The sequence below is a fragment of the Carassius gibelio genome, chromosome A7 (assembly GCF_023724105.1).
Source record: "Carassius gibelio isolate Cgi1373 ecotype wild population from Czech Republic chromosome A7, carGib1.2-hapl.c, whole genome shotgun sequence".
Classification (NCBI taxonomy): domain Eukaryota; kingdom Metazoa; phylum Chordata; class Actinopteri; order Cypriniformes; family Cyprinidae; genus Carassius; species Carassius gibelio.
The window spans coordinates 36,550,874-36,565,512 of NC_068377.1; the positions used below are offsets into that span (position 1 = coordinate 36,550,874).

At 40.2% G+C, this 14,639-nt stretch overlaps 3 protein-coding genes across 10 annotated transcripts in view; 1 reads left to right on the forward strand and 2 right to left on the reverse strand.

Annotated features, from left to right (window-relative positions):
* actn3b (actinin alpha 3b) overlaps positions 1 to 3,756 on the reverse strand; it is a 32,393-nt gene extending 28,637 nt beyond the window's left edge. Inside the window, exon 1 of the mRNA XM_052602791.1 lies at positions 3,395 to 3,756. Coding sequence (XP_052458751.1) covers positions 3,395 to 3,532 — 138 coding nt within the window. The 5' untranslated portion in view covers positions 3,533 to 3,756. The remainder of the gene's footprint in view (positions 1 to 3,394) is intronic.
* The window catches only part of LOC128017418 (calpain-1 catalytic subunit), a 213,335-nt gene that overhangs the window by 81,866 nt on the left and 116,830 nt on the right, over positions 1 to 14,639 (forward strand). The window lies entirely within an intron of this gene.
* Positions 6,355 to 14,464, reverse strand: LOC128017420 (RNA-binding protein 14). 6 transcript variants are annotated; one of them, XR_008184438.1, is made up of 6 exons: positions 14,367 to 14,464; positions 12,412 to 12,764; positions 11,115 to 12,105; positions 10,235 to 10,444; positions 8,379 to 8,456; positions 6,355 to 8,004 (listed from the first exon to the last, which is right to left on the reverse strand). XR_008184438.1 is itself a non-coding variant. In XM_052602813.1 (5 exons), the coding sequence occupies exons 2-5, from the start codon at positions 12,758 to 12,760 to the stop codon at positions 8,447 to 8,449; spliced, it is 1,560 nt and encodes a 519-aa protein (XP_052458773.1). In that variant the 5' UTR covers positions 12,761 to 12,764; positions 14,367 to 14,464; the 3' UTR covers positions 6,355 to 8,446. The 6 variants fall into 6 exon arrangements, 2 of the variants coding, with proteins under 2 accessions (XP_052458773.1, XP_052458772.1); XR_008184436.1 differs by having other exon boundaries at positions 6,355 to 7,387; positions 7,907 to 8,004; positions 8,379 to 10,444; XR_008184437.1 differs by having other exon boundaries at positions 6,357 to 6,502; positions 7,907 to 8,004; positions 8,379 to 10,444.

A 14,639-nucleotide genomic window follows, 5' to 3' on the forward strand; every position in this document is an offset into this window, starting at 1 on the left:
TGCATTGTGATTGGCCGAATGCCTCAATTGTGTGACGGAAATGTTACTCCCCTTAACATACTGTGATGTGTGTCCCGTTCAAAAAAAACAGTGCGACAAGACAAAAACGATAAAACCCTTTACAAACAAGCCTTTTGTTGTAACTAGTGGGGACAAAATTATGATTTGTAATGCCTTATATACAGTGTTTTTACGTGTTGCAGTGCATTGCGCCGCATAAACATAAAACCATGTCTGCATTTGTGATCAGCGAAACAACAAGTGGGGCTCTACTCTGCTCAAAACTCGTGTTTAAATCACCAGTGGCAAATTCTTTAAATAAACATACTTACAGACTGTGAATCAGAACAGCCAACATTGTAGTCTTCTCTCCCAGGATCAGGAAACAGTCCTCCTTAAAATGTGCTGCACACTAAATAATTGTTTTTTTGGGGGGATTATTAGGGTTTAACTGTTCTGGAACAGTGTTGTAAATACAATTTAAACGCGGATTTATAGTTGTGTCCTCTTTTGGAAGGCCAAACAAAGTAATTTAGTTTTCACCTGCAGCAACAGCGAGAATCAAAGTTACACCTTCTTTCTTGGCTTGAAAATTTGGGCAACGTTATGGGCAACGTTATGCAAATCTTCCCACATCATGACGTAGACGTGGGGGCGTGTTTAAATGAGCCATTTTAGGATTCCGTGAATGAGTCTTAACTTTTATTAAGAATATCTCTTTGAGTTTGAGACTTTAGTCTTTGCAACTTTAGGCATATTGTCTATTCACAAACAGCTTTAAACACTCCAAAGAGAAAGGAAAAGTTGAAATCGCATCATATGACCCCTTTAAGATCTTAAGATCAGTCATAGGCTTCCGGGAAGTGTGGTATCAGCTTTTTAAAGCCAGACTGTGAGAGAATTTAAACACACAGCGATGCACCGAAATTATTTATCTATTTTCTGATGTCTTTTGACAGATATCAGATGAAACTGCATGTTGACAATCACTTTATCGCTGGGACTTCTGAACATGTGCGCTGTGGAGCTAGAACAGGTGCAGAACCTCCACCCCCAAGCAACCCCCATATTCGTTTCATTGCAAAATGATGCACTTTCTATATTTACACAGTGATATCAGCTCCTTATGCTGATCTTACAAGCCTGAGGATGTTTAAAGACCCTCTGCCATGCACTCAAGTCTGAAACCTAACTTATAACCTTATTGAAGCCTTTTATCACTGCAACAAGATGAAGTTAAGAGTTTATATGAGTTGAGCTTTTCTTATAAGCTTCATGTAATTGATTGGCATCATTTTATCAGCTTAAATAGCCTTCAACGTTTAAAAAATGAGTACACGTAATCCAGAGGGCGCTAGTGGGCATGTTATTACTTCCATGTGAAAATAAACAACTATTTGCTTAACCAAATTGAAAGGTGTTAACACAAATAAAATCTATGGTTACATCAGAGGAGATGCTGGCTATGAAACACCACCGTGTGCACCTTAAAAAATGTGTGCCATTAAAATAGTGACAGTTGACATGGTGATGTTTTTTACTAGCTATCAAATACAGAGGGGGCAACTTTACAGGCAAAGGAGCTCAGAAAAGATGGCATTAAGAATTGAGGGAACGAGGGAGCAGTACGGGAGATGGGCCGGCAAGGTTGAGGAGTATTTTTAGGCCATGTTTATTCACAGACTGAAATGAACCCTCCTTGCACTTCTCTTGCTCTCACACCATCTGTTGAAGTCTTTCAGCTTTGTCAGGTCTTACTAACATCCTGCAAATGTTTGAGAGACACCTTAATGGAGAGTGCCTGCACAATTAATGCATTTTTCGAAAGAAAAAAAACATATAAAAACAACAAAAACAAACATGTTTCCCACTTTGTATTTTAATATATTTTAAAATAGAATATTCCTGTAATGCAAAGCTAAGTTTTCAGCGTCATAACTCCAGTCTTAAGTGTCACACGATCCTTCAGAAATCATGCTAATATGCTGATTTGTTATCAATTCTGGAAATTGTTGGGCAGCTTAATATTTTTTTGGGATTCTTTGAAGTTGGAAAAAAGAGCATTTACTTATAACAATAAATAATACCGTTCAAAAGTTTGGTTGTCAGTACATTTTTATTTTCTTTTTTTTAAAAAAAAGATACTCAAACTTTTATTTAGCAAGGATTTGTTAAAAGTACGAAGTTATAGCAAAGATTTATAGCCTATTGTTAGAAAAAGATTAAAAGATTTAGACTTTGAATAGATGCTGTTTTCTTAAACTTTTTATTTATTAAAGAATCCTTAAAAATTATTGCAGTTAAAAAAAAAAAAAAACTATACTGGAGTCATGGCTGATGGAAATTCAGTTTTTCATCGCGGAAATAAATTATATTTTAAAGGATATTAAGTGAGAAACCATTATTTTATATTGTAATATAATTTTGCAATATTATTTTTTTTAATCAAATAAATGCAGCCTTGATGAGCATAAGATACTTCTTTTAAAAACATTACAAGTCTTACTGATCCTAAACTTTTGCCTGTATATAAGGTAACTTCTGAACTCAAAAGGTCTTGACAAACATATCTGATCTCGACACCTCAGATCTGTGGTTTGCAGTCAGAGATCAATCAGTTGTTCTTGGCTGACGTCACCTCATACCGTAGCACGAGCGCCACTGACGGCTATTAAACGTCAGCTGTCATTTCTGTCAACCAGATCTTTAAAAACGTCTTCTTAACCTAACTTCTTTACCTTCACACAGAAAAGCCTACGTTTTGACACTAACAAGCGACTGTTTAATCGTTTAAACACAGGTAAGTTTAGAAAGTATTTCCACTGAATTGTTTTAAAGTACGCGCGCTTTTTTGAGGTAATTTTAAAACTGTAGCGAACGTCTTAAGACATTGTCCGTGTTGTTACTGCGATTGGTATAAATATTTTATAGACTATAAAACATAAAGACCGTATAAAATTAGCCACAACCTTAATGAGGAGGGCAGGGATGTGGTAAGACTACACAGAGGAAAACTGTGAATATAACTAACAGCTGAAGCTACAAGATGCTAACTCGCTTGTCAGCTCGAAATGACAATAAACTATTTAAATCGTCTCTACGTGTTGAATAGTATGTTCAGTATGATATCCTTCTTTCAAATTTGCTATTCATAAAAACTGTTGCAATACCATTCACTACAGCTATGCTTGCTACGGCAAAATAAATAAATAATAAAATAAATACAGGATTTCTTTTAAGTTTAGTAAGTTTTTTGCGTCTTCTTTATTTTGTAAATATTGGAAAAATTACTGTAGTCACTATAGCAGTTTAGCTATGGTTATATAAGGGTAAATACAACAAATAAAAATCTTGCCCACGTAAAGTGACTTCCAGCAAAGTCATATGAACACACCTTCCTTTGCTGTTTCTCCCAGGCAGGGTCCAGCAGAAGATCCCTGTCCCAGCTGTCCTCCTGAGTCATGTAGTCTTCCGTAGTAGACATCATGTAGGTGTTGTTATACTGAACCTGCGTCTCAATAACGGTCGTCATCTTTTACGGTTATCCCTCTAACTCTTAATAATTAGAAATGATGTGCCTTGCACTTTAGATTGTGAACTCTAAATCCTTTCCGTGCGTTAGAGGACAACACCCGCTCAGTGTGTACGTGTATGACCGTGGAGGAAGAGGCCAGACTCCACTCGTCCGAGATGCCTGTGTGGAGGTGCGAGCAGAACTTCTGCTGCCCAGTGCTCATATCCTGGTCAAAAGTAGCACACGTGACTTTACCCCAATAAATAAGAGAACTGCTTGTGTGGGTGTCGGATTATGGAACCTAAAAGGTGTGAGAGGTGGGACACACTGTGCACTGGGACCAATAACTGGTGGCTCTTTTAGTGGAAGGCAGGGAAAGACACACCTCCTGGTGCCCTCCACTTTGCTAAGAACACCTGTTGTTCTTGGCAGTAGTCTATATCTACTTACCCAAGCAGCAGTTCTGGGGCCAGTATAAATGACAACCAGCTGACTACTACTGATTGAAAATAGGTGCACAAGCAGATCCCAGGCCTGTTAAAATCCCTGACTATATCCCTCTCACGCCTGTACTCATCTATGCCTCCACTGCTTACTACATAAAGTAGATGTAAATAAAACAGACAAGTCTATAAGAGGAAATTTAGAAGGCCCATTCCCATTTTTTTATATATATTATAAAAAAAAAAAAAACACCACAGATTGATTTGTATGCAATCGTTTACTTTAAAATGATGACAAGTAAATGCATAGTGTATGCAGCCATAGTTCATTTATTGCAGTAAGCATGCGATGCCAAACAGTGTTCATGCAGAAGCCGGTGTAGGAGAGTACACTTTATCAGTTGCAAGGTTTTTACAATATACACACATTAACAAACCATGCATATACTCATTAGAAGGTGATAAAAACATTACAACCAGCTCAGATCCTATCACCTGCAATAGAAATTACTCACGTTCCATACATGAATTATAAAAATTATGCACTTTATCTTTCAAAAGTACTGGAGTAGCCTTTTCACTTGGTAGGGGATTTCTATATTTTAAAAAAATGCAAACACTGGAGGTTGTGTTATTGTTATTGTCCAATTTAAACAAAAAGGTTGACGATATCTAAGGGAGAAAGTAGACAGAAAGAGAATTCTCTTATCCATTTAAAATTTTAAATGGATAAGATAATTTTACCATCTAGATTCAAAGTGACTTAAACTGGAAGAGCAGGTTGGAGAAGAAGGTACAGTATTGTTCAAAATAATAGCAGTACAATGTGACTAACCAGAATAATCAAGGTTTTTCGTATATTTTTTTATTGCTACGTGGCAAACAAGTTACCAGAAGGTTCAGTAGATTCTCAGAAAACAAATGAGACCCAGCATTCATGATATGCACGCTCTTAAGGCTGTGCAATTGGGCAATTAGTTGAATTAGTTGAAAGGGGTGTGTTCAAAAAAATAGCAGTGTGGCATTCAATCACTGAGGTCATCAATTTTGTGAAGAAACAGGTGTGAATCAGGTGGCCCCTATTTAAGGATGAAGCCAACACTTGTTGAACATGCATTTGAAAGCTGAGGAAAATGGGTCGTTCAAGACATTGTTCAGAAGAACAGCGTACTTTGATTAAAAAGTTGATTAGAGAGGGGAAAACCTATAAAGAGGTGCAAAAAATGATAGGCTGTTCAGCTAAAATGATCTCCAATGCCTTAAAATGGAGAGCAAAACCAGAGAGACGTGGAAGAAAACGGTTGACAACCATCAAAATGGATAGAAGAATAACCAGAATGGCAAAGGCTCAGCCAATGATCACCTCCAGGATGATCAAAGACAGTCTGGAGTTACCTGTAAGTACTGTGACAGTTAGAAGACGTCTGTGTGAAGCTAATCTATTTTCAAGAATCCCCCGCAAAGTCCCTCTGTTAAAAAAAAGGCATGTGCAGAAGAGGTTACAATTTGCCAAAGAACACATCAACTGGCCTAAAGAGAAATGGAGGAACATTTTGTGGACTGATGAGAGTAAAATTGTTCTTTTTGGGTCCAAGGGCCACAGGCAGTTTGTGAGACGACCCCCAAACTCTGAATTCAAGCCACAGTACACAGTGAAGACAGTGAAGCATGGAGGTGCAAGCATCATGATATGGGCATGTTTCTCCTACTGTGGTGTTGGGCCTATTTATCGCATACCAGGGATCATGGATCAGTTTGCATATGTTAAAATACTTGAAGAGGTCATGTTGCCCTATGCTGAAGAGGACATGCCCTTGAAATGGTTGTTTCAACAAGACAATGACCCAAAACACACTAGTAAACGGGCAAAGTCTTGGTTCCAAACCAACAAAATTAATGTTATGGAGTGGCCAGCCCAATCTCCAGACCTTAATCCAATTGAGAACTTGTGGGGTGATATCAAAAATGCTGTTTCTGAAGCAAAACCAAGAAATGTGAATGAATTGTGGAATGTTGTTAAAGAATCATGGAGTGGAATAACAGCTGAGAGGTGCCACAAGTTGGTTGACTCCATGCCACACAGATGTCAAGCAGTTTTAAAAAACTGTGGTCATACAACTAAATATTAGTTTAGTGATTCACAGAATTGCTAAATCCCAGAAAAAAAAAAATGTTTGTACAAAATAGTTTTGAGTTTGTACAGTCAAAGGTAGACACTGCTATTTTTTTGAACACACCCCTTTCAACTAATTGCCCATAGCACAGCCTTAAGAGCGTGCATATCATGAATGCTGGGTCTTGTTTGTTTTCTGACAATCTACTGAACCTACTGGTAACTTGTTTGCCACGTAGCAATAAAAAATATACTAAAAACCTTGATTATTCTGGTTAGTCACATTGTACTGCTATTATTTTGAACAATACTGTAAGTGAATTGTTTACGAACCAAGAACCACATGTAAGGAACAAGATTCTGTATACCTCTGATAAATATCTCCCGCAGACATCTTTCATCATCAACGGATGCTACGGACATCACGGAAATCTGTCAACCACAAATATCTGCAAGTCAAAGATCTTAATACCACTAACATTGGGAGTAACAGCTACTGGACAGTTCCTTTTCCTCCAGAATAAGATCTAAAACGGAGTTCTCATTCCTTTCCCCTCAATTATACAGGCAAAGTTAAACAAACACTATATACAAGAAGAAATGCAGATGTGTGTGACAATGTATGTGAAGATGCTACATCATCAGAAAAAGCAAGTAAGATCAAGAACAACAGCACCTTCTAGTGAAATAGACCAAACAAACTACCATGCTCCCTCTGGAGGAAAGGTCTTGTAAGTATCCCTCAGGCATCTCAGGTTCAGCAGTCTTCCCCAGCAGCCCCCCCCCCCCCCCAAACCCCGGTTGAAGCTGCTTGTTTTCTAGGACATTCTTCTACCAGGTATGTAATTTAACCAGGTAGGCGATCTAAATCTGTGCCACCTACTTATCGTACACTCGGCTATTGCAAACACAAATATTGTAACAGACTCTCATTTAAACAGGTAACACAAGGCAGCTTTCAGATTAATTTAAAGTAGATTGCTTTTTCATCTGACAAACAAAAACCAAATCAATTTGGGATGATTGTGCCTTCCACTTAAGAATTGTTGTCAATCTAGGAAACAAAAGCAGAAGTTTATAATAACAATGCTTTGCTGGGTTGCAGTCAAGCAATGCTTAATAATGGCTATCAGTGTCACTGAGTCCAAATGAGAGTCTTGTGAATAAAATTTTGCCCAGTGTCTCGGATCCAGTCACAGAGCTTTCAAGAATGCATTCAAGCAGCGATTAACACTGAACAAATGTAACAACTATCACTGGGGATTCGACGAGGGCGGCGGTGAACTGAGCGTTAACGGCGAGTAGACTCCAGGAAGCCTGGGGACACGCGTTAAATCATGTAAACAAACAAAAAGGTACATGGAGGAGGGGGGTGGGGGGAGGTGAGGTCGACGATACTGATTCACAATCAATCACCTTTGTCACACACCTTTATCAGCCACCCTTGCTAACTTACTCACTTTATATGCAGTCTTTCAATTATTGACCAGCAATTCCACACATTCAATTGCTTATGGACACATTATAACCACAGTCTCTCCAAAACTAAACTAACAGATCAGTTATTAGAGCACCAAGCACCCACACATTAACGAGACACACTAATCACAGAAGCAATAAATGGTCACCCCCACCGTCTCCATTTTTGGCAGTGACAGAGAGTAGTATAACACTGGTGTTTAGAGAACCAATTGGCTATGGCAGTGGTGAGGAAAAGTGAGGAATTTACAAGAAGTGTGGGGTGGTGGTGAGGAGAAATAGAGCGGATACACGGTCAGGGGCAAATGCTATTGGGAACGACGGCAGGTAGAAGGGGGCGAGGCACAGTACGTTTACCTGTATAGAGTGAGAGAGAGTTTCCAGTGCATTTCGCGATGCTAACTTTCTTCCCCCCAAACCAGCTCTGCATTAGGTGTCCACAGATCCATAGGGACCTAGTTCAGTTGGAACAGTCACATTAGAAAGCATTTGTTTTTGAAGTGAACAAACAAACAAAAAAAAAACATGCACAATGGAAGCAGAAGTGAGCGAAGCCCCATCCCATACAAGTAAAGGAAATGCAAAAAGGTTTTAAAGTGTGGGTGCCTCCTAAGACATAAATGTGTTTTACAATATGCTTGCATCATAAATTTATGTCAAGGAAAGTAAGTCATCAATGTACCACAATCCGGTTAAAGAAGCTGAATGGGGACTATGTGTGGTTAAAACATACCAAAAGCTAGGTTGAAGATTTTGCTGCTCCTGGGAAAGGGGTTTGGTATGGTGTGTGCAGCTGGGGGGTAAAGAATGGGGTTGCTCCTAGACTTACCCCATTCATAGAGAGGGGTGAGATTGGGATCAGTCTCAAGTCCTTTAGCTTCCTTTCAGGGCTCCGATTCATACGAGTCTGGTCGTTTCACAAAGGAAAAACAATTATGAAACATCAAAAAGCAAAAAACATCTAAAGCTCCTAGCAAAAGCTCTCCAGTTCCCTCTTTAAATGATCAGGCAGGCTCTTTATTTGAAGGCTTGTAGTAGTCGTAAAGATCATGTACAGATCTTTAAAGTCTTCTCTTCTGAGAACACCGGCGGCAAGAACGGTACCATGATAGAAACTACAAACATGAATGTTGAAGTAATACGTTTTCCAAGATCACATTCACACACTGACATCTTCAGCACATGGGTGCTAACAGGGGTGTGGTAAGTGAATGAAATGCTGTCACTAAATGAGAGGCAGATGCAAAGATGAAGAGAGATGCATTGAGGGTCATCTATGAAGTTGCAGCAGGAAGACTGAAAGAAACTGATAGGAATCTCCAAATTCATTTAATCCCAAATCACAGTACCACAGAATATACAGCACTTTAGTCTCAATCCAGTTTCACTTAATAAGCCTACAGATAAAAAGTAGCAAAAATGTAATACATAAGGCATAAGAATAATAGGCCACTAATGATTTTGGCTGTTTTTCTAGAAAAAAATGAGAGAATTTTGGCTATAAACAATCAATTTGAGTAAGCCACAAGAAAAACACATTCTCTCTTGCAGATGTAAACAAAAATTAACAATCAAAAGTAGTATGTCTCTTTAAATGTATACTTGAGTCCCTTATCATTGTTTATAAAAACATGATAGCATTAAAAAAGACACTTTACAAAAACAGTTTCTACAATGCATCATGGCAGTTAAGCTGGCGAGTTTAGAGACGCTCCTATAAAACAGATTACAGCAAAAGCTGACTAGCTACACCTTCCTCTGATTGGTCGTTTCCCATACATCACCATATCTATGGAAGTAGCTACATTAAAGGTGTAGGGGAGAGAAGTCACAGTGTCTTTCAGCTTTCAGGATGGGTGGACAGGGATGGAACGGGTGAGGTTAAAGGTCATCACTAAACTTTTTCCCATTTGAGGTGTAAGTATGTGCGTGTAGATCGAGGTTGCTTCCCTGTGCAGGAGTACACATGTGCGTTCCTGTCGTGACAACCAATGGAAAACATACACGCTACACCACAGTCCAAGAGAAAAACAAGAAACAAACAAAGACGTAAAATACTGTCCAACCCTGGTCCTACACTTCACACACCTTTGGAGTAAACATACATACGTTCAATTTATTTAAACATTTATTAAATGCATTGAAATCTAATTTCATAATAACTGTATCGATGCGCAAACTGGTAAAGTTTATATAACTATAATCAAGCAATATTTAGTATTAAGTCCAGTGTTCATTCATAAACTACAAACACTTAGGAATATAAAAGTTTAAATGCATCATGGCAAGTGCCTAATCTACACTTGAAAACTACTTGGTCATAGATTGAAAGTTTCCTTAAACAGGCAATGTAATATTGGTTACGTGTGCAGGAATGAGAGCATGCAGTTTCCCTTTTCAGCCCTGACTGCACTGGGTGTGTTTGAGATCAGAACCAAGGTTAGAAACTCCAGTCTGTAGTTAAAACCGACACGGCCACCTTCTTAAACCCAAGCACACACACATCACAAACATACACCTGTGGTTTCTTTCTGACACACACACACACACACAGCACAAGGAAAGGAGAGGCAGAGAGTATGTGGAGCACACTATCGAAAGGGTGTTTCAGGGGTGTGTAGGGCGAGTTCGGGGCGGCGGAGGAGGGGTTCCTTGTGCGACGGCGGAATCGGCGGTGGCTCATACACGCGGGGTGTTGCCATGGCGATGGCGGCAGCGGCAGACACGGGGGCGGCGGGCGGCACTGGCCTGAGGGAGTCGAGCGTTGCCACTGGCTGAGTAGGCACACCAGGCAGAGTCTGCAGTGCAGACATTGCTGCAATAGGGTTGGGAGATGGATACGCGTACTGATACTGTGGATACTGCTGCAGCTGCTGGTAGTATTCTGCGTAGTATCTGGGATAGAGGAGGAGAGGAAACACACATGCACATCCACACAGACAGAGTAAGAGAGACAGAAATCACACAGACATGCATATACAAACATATATACACCATTAGATAGGGAGAGAAACAAAAAGACAGAAAGACATTTACACGCAAACACATGACACCACCATCGTAAATCGGTTCTAAAACCAACTTTTTTAAATGTAAAAACTTTTGCCGTAATCAGTGACTACGTTTACATGCAGCCAATAACCCGTTCAAAACCGGGATATTAGCATGTAAACACCGGCAAAAACCCGGATATGCTCATATTATACCTGGGGTACCCCTTTTCTAACCTGAATATTTGGTCTTGTAAACGCGTTTCGGCATATCCCCATCAAAATGTGTGTTCTGCGCATGGTCTTATGAGTTTTTGGATACAGGAAGAATAATCGGAAATGACGCATATTGCGTATTACGTCCAGACGCTAACCGTGCGTCGCTGTTTACATCGGGATATTGGCGACTGATTACACATTCCATGTATACAGGAGTAACTCTCTCTGCTCACGCATGTAAACGGGTTATCCCGAATGTTTCAGAAACCCAAATAGTGACCTTAACCTGACCATAACCCGAATTTTAACAGCATGTAAACGTAGTCATTTTATCTATTTTATTGCAATCAACTCACCTGGCTAGAGGGTCATCCTCCTGTGCAGCGGCTTCCTCTCGACCCGCAGGTGTAGGCAATAAGGCTCTGCGCTTGGCCCTCTGGTACATTAATGGTTTCATAATAGGGTCAGGCAACAGTGGGGCAGATCTTCTAAGCGGACTCCTGTCCCTTTCTCCAGACTTTGAGCTAGCCTGTTGCTGTTCTGCTAGCACTTGCTGGCCTTGTGCAAAGTAGTGCGCCCTTGCTGCCTCAAAGAAAGCTGCTGAGTCAGCTGCCCCAAAAGCCCCGTAAGCTGGGGTAGCGCTGTAGAGAGCCGGGGCTACTGTATAAGCTGGGTTAACAGCACCAGCTCCCGGTACTTCCATGCTGTGCGCTGCAGTTAGGAACACTGGATTTGCTAAAGCATGCGCGTAAACTTGTGGACCGTATGCACCAGCGGCTGCAACTGCACCACTTGTCACTTGCCCATAGAGAGCTGGGTTAACAGAGCCATACATCTGTGCGGCAGCTGCAGCAGCACCAGAGTTGAGTGCCTGGTTTGCAACTGTCCCACTGTAGATCTGATTGGAAACTGTTCCATACACTTGACTAGCTAGTGCTCCATAAACAGCTGGAGCCACTGCAGTTCCTCCCTCTGCCCTTGCTCCAGCAGCTGTAAGTCCAGTCAAAGCAGCATACGTGGGGTCAAAAGATGAGGTGTTGTATACGGAGTTGTGGACACTCTGTTGAACCTGCAGTGGAAGGCCGGCAGCTGCAGCGGCAGCAGCAGCTAACACGGCCGCTTGGCTCTGGTACTGCTCCAGCGTGGGCTTACCAGCGGGGCATTCACCTGCATAATGGCCCTGTTTCCCACAGCTGACACATGGGATTTTCCCAGTTGGAGTCTGTTTAGTTGGCTGAACTTTGGACAGCTCCACAGAGAGCGGTCGTCCTTTGAAGGAGGTCCCATGCAAAGCCTCAATTGCCTGCAGTGCATCCTCCTTGTTCTCCATGTGCACAAAGGCATAACCTGCCAAAATAAAAACAACTTTTTTTATGGGGTCCCTTTAATAATGTCAAAATAATGCAGAAGCATGTGGTACTCAACATGAGCTCTAACACACAATTTAAATTGGGTTAACCAAATCTTGTCCCTGGAGAGCTATCTTGCTCCCTAACGCATTTGCCTGTTATTTTCTAGTTCTCCAGAACACCGTAAATAGCTGGTTCAGTTACGTTTGACTAGATCTCTGTAAAAAGGTATACCTCCATGAACAGGACTGACTACTCTTGCTACTACTACTCTTAAGTCTTTGAAAGAGCTTGATACTCTCACCTTTCACCTTATCGCACTCCAAAACTTTCCCAAAGGTCTGAAAGAGCTCCCGAAGATCTTCTGTAGTGCACATACTACTCAGATTACCCACAAACACCTTTGTCGAATGGAGTGGGCGTCCTCGGGACTCCTCGACCACAAGGTTACGTCCTTTGAACTCTCGTCCATTGAGCTCCAGGATGGCACGTTCAGCAGCACCCTCTCCTTGCAGGTGTACGAAAGCAAACTGTCTCAAGACGCTGCAGCTAACCACCTGGCCGTACGCCTCAAAGATGGCTGACAGTTCTTCTTGCGTGGTGTCCAGGGCCAGATTTCCTACGAAGAGCTTTATTGTTTGGCCCTTATCCATTGTGCTGAAGTTAATGAAAGATGCTATTTCAATAACTGATAGATCAGACCAGGAAATATTAACATGTGCAAGTACAATTTGAAAAGTGAAGAGTACATATTCTGTTACAAAAAAAGTAATGCTGCTGTACCATGGTAGGGTTGTCAAAAGTACTGACTTCGATATCAGTCAGTACTGAAATGTTAAAAATATGACAATATCAGCATTTCCTGCTAGTATTTCAAGCAGATTCTTCTATGAGCCACCTATGAGAAGATATATAAGGATACGCCAATAGACATGGCATTTCATCACATTTTTTTATTATTTCAGTACCGACCGGTACCGAACTCAGTACTTTTGACAACCCTACCATGGTACAATATCAGATATTAAATATTATTCTATTACAGTACTGTCTGTTACTGAGAAAAAAATGTGTAATTACATTATTTATGAAAATGTAAATATTTACACCCAAACATTTTTTTTAACATTAACTTTTTAATATTAATCTGACTGACCCAGCAAACATATTTTGGCTGATTGTTAAGCCATTATGACTATTAAGGGCCAGTAAAATATCTTGACTATGGGATGTCATGATCGTTCACTATATAAGTGAGGACATTTGGTACTCACAGGTATAGTTAAACCAGTACAAATTTAATTGATTTCTTTCTAAAAATGCATTGACTGCTCTAAAATATGACACCAATGTTTCAGGAGTTTAGGACACAGAATACGACACATGTATTAGATAACGGTTTTATTTTCGATTTGGGTGCATTTATATGCTTTATTTTTTATTTTTTTTAAATTAACTGTTTTGTTTTTTTCTGCAAAGCACTGTTAGATTTCAGTGTTTCGTGACGTATTTGCTATTCAAAGATTTGATTTCAAAAAGTTTAGCACAGTTATCAAAAAGTAAACGTTATCTTAAATGTAACTAAAATAGTTATACTACTTATAATAGGACTTTTAATAGGGTTACTTGTAATCTGTAACCTATTACATTTGCAAAGTAACTTTCCCAGCACGGATTAAGCATAAATAAAATTAATTAGCTGCAGTCACAAATGTATATCAATCTGGTGACGCGGTGCATGTCAACACATTCACTTCCTTAATGAAGCAGCTCTCGGGACAAACAAACACACAAACCTCAGTTTCATCGTAGCCCTGAAAACCGTATAAACCCCATTCAAAGATGAAATGTGTGAGACGCGCACGCGCTCCGGCTTCAGTAACACGAGTAGCGCGCGCGTCTCGAGTGATTTACTGGATGTCACACTTCTGACACCAGATGTTTACAAAACACTCCGATCGCTTCCGTCATCAACACCACCGTAGTTATAGTTATGCATTCTCGTTATATACGTATGTGTGTATGTTTCCATGTGTGCACTATTCATTCTTTCCATCAGAAGTCTCTAAATGACTCATTTTGTTTGGATATTCTGGGTGTCCCCGCGCGCCCCCCGAACCCTTCGCGTTTCTTTATAAATCACACCACTGCCTCGACTATATCATCACGTGTTTCATCAGCGATCGTCAACTATCGATCCTATATGATAAATGATGGAATCACTTAAAACATAGAGAGGAAAATAATCTCCCATCTTACCAAAGCGTTGCGGGGTTTCAAAATGGTCGATCCACTTCCGTTCTTTAGAATCGCTCTCATTCTTCAGCAGCGCTGATGCGTTCACTCGCTCGCGCTCATGCACGCGGACACCGGGGACTGTGCGTGCTTCTCACTACTGCATGCATCATTTAGGGGTTTGTTTTTTCTTCAATTAAACAAGAATTTAATAAAACTTATTTGAAAGCATTTCAAAGTTCTTGGAATGCACCACAACACTTTTCCCTCATCAGATTTCAGTTTTTTTTTTATTTT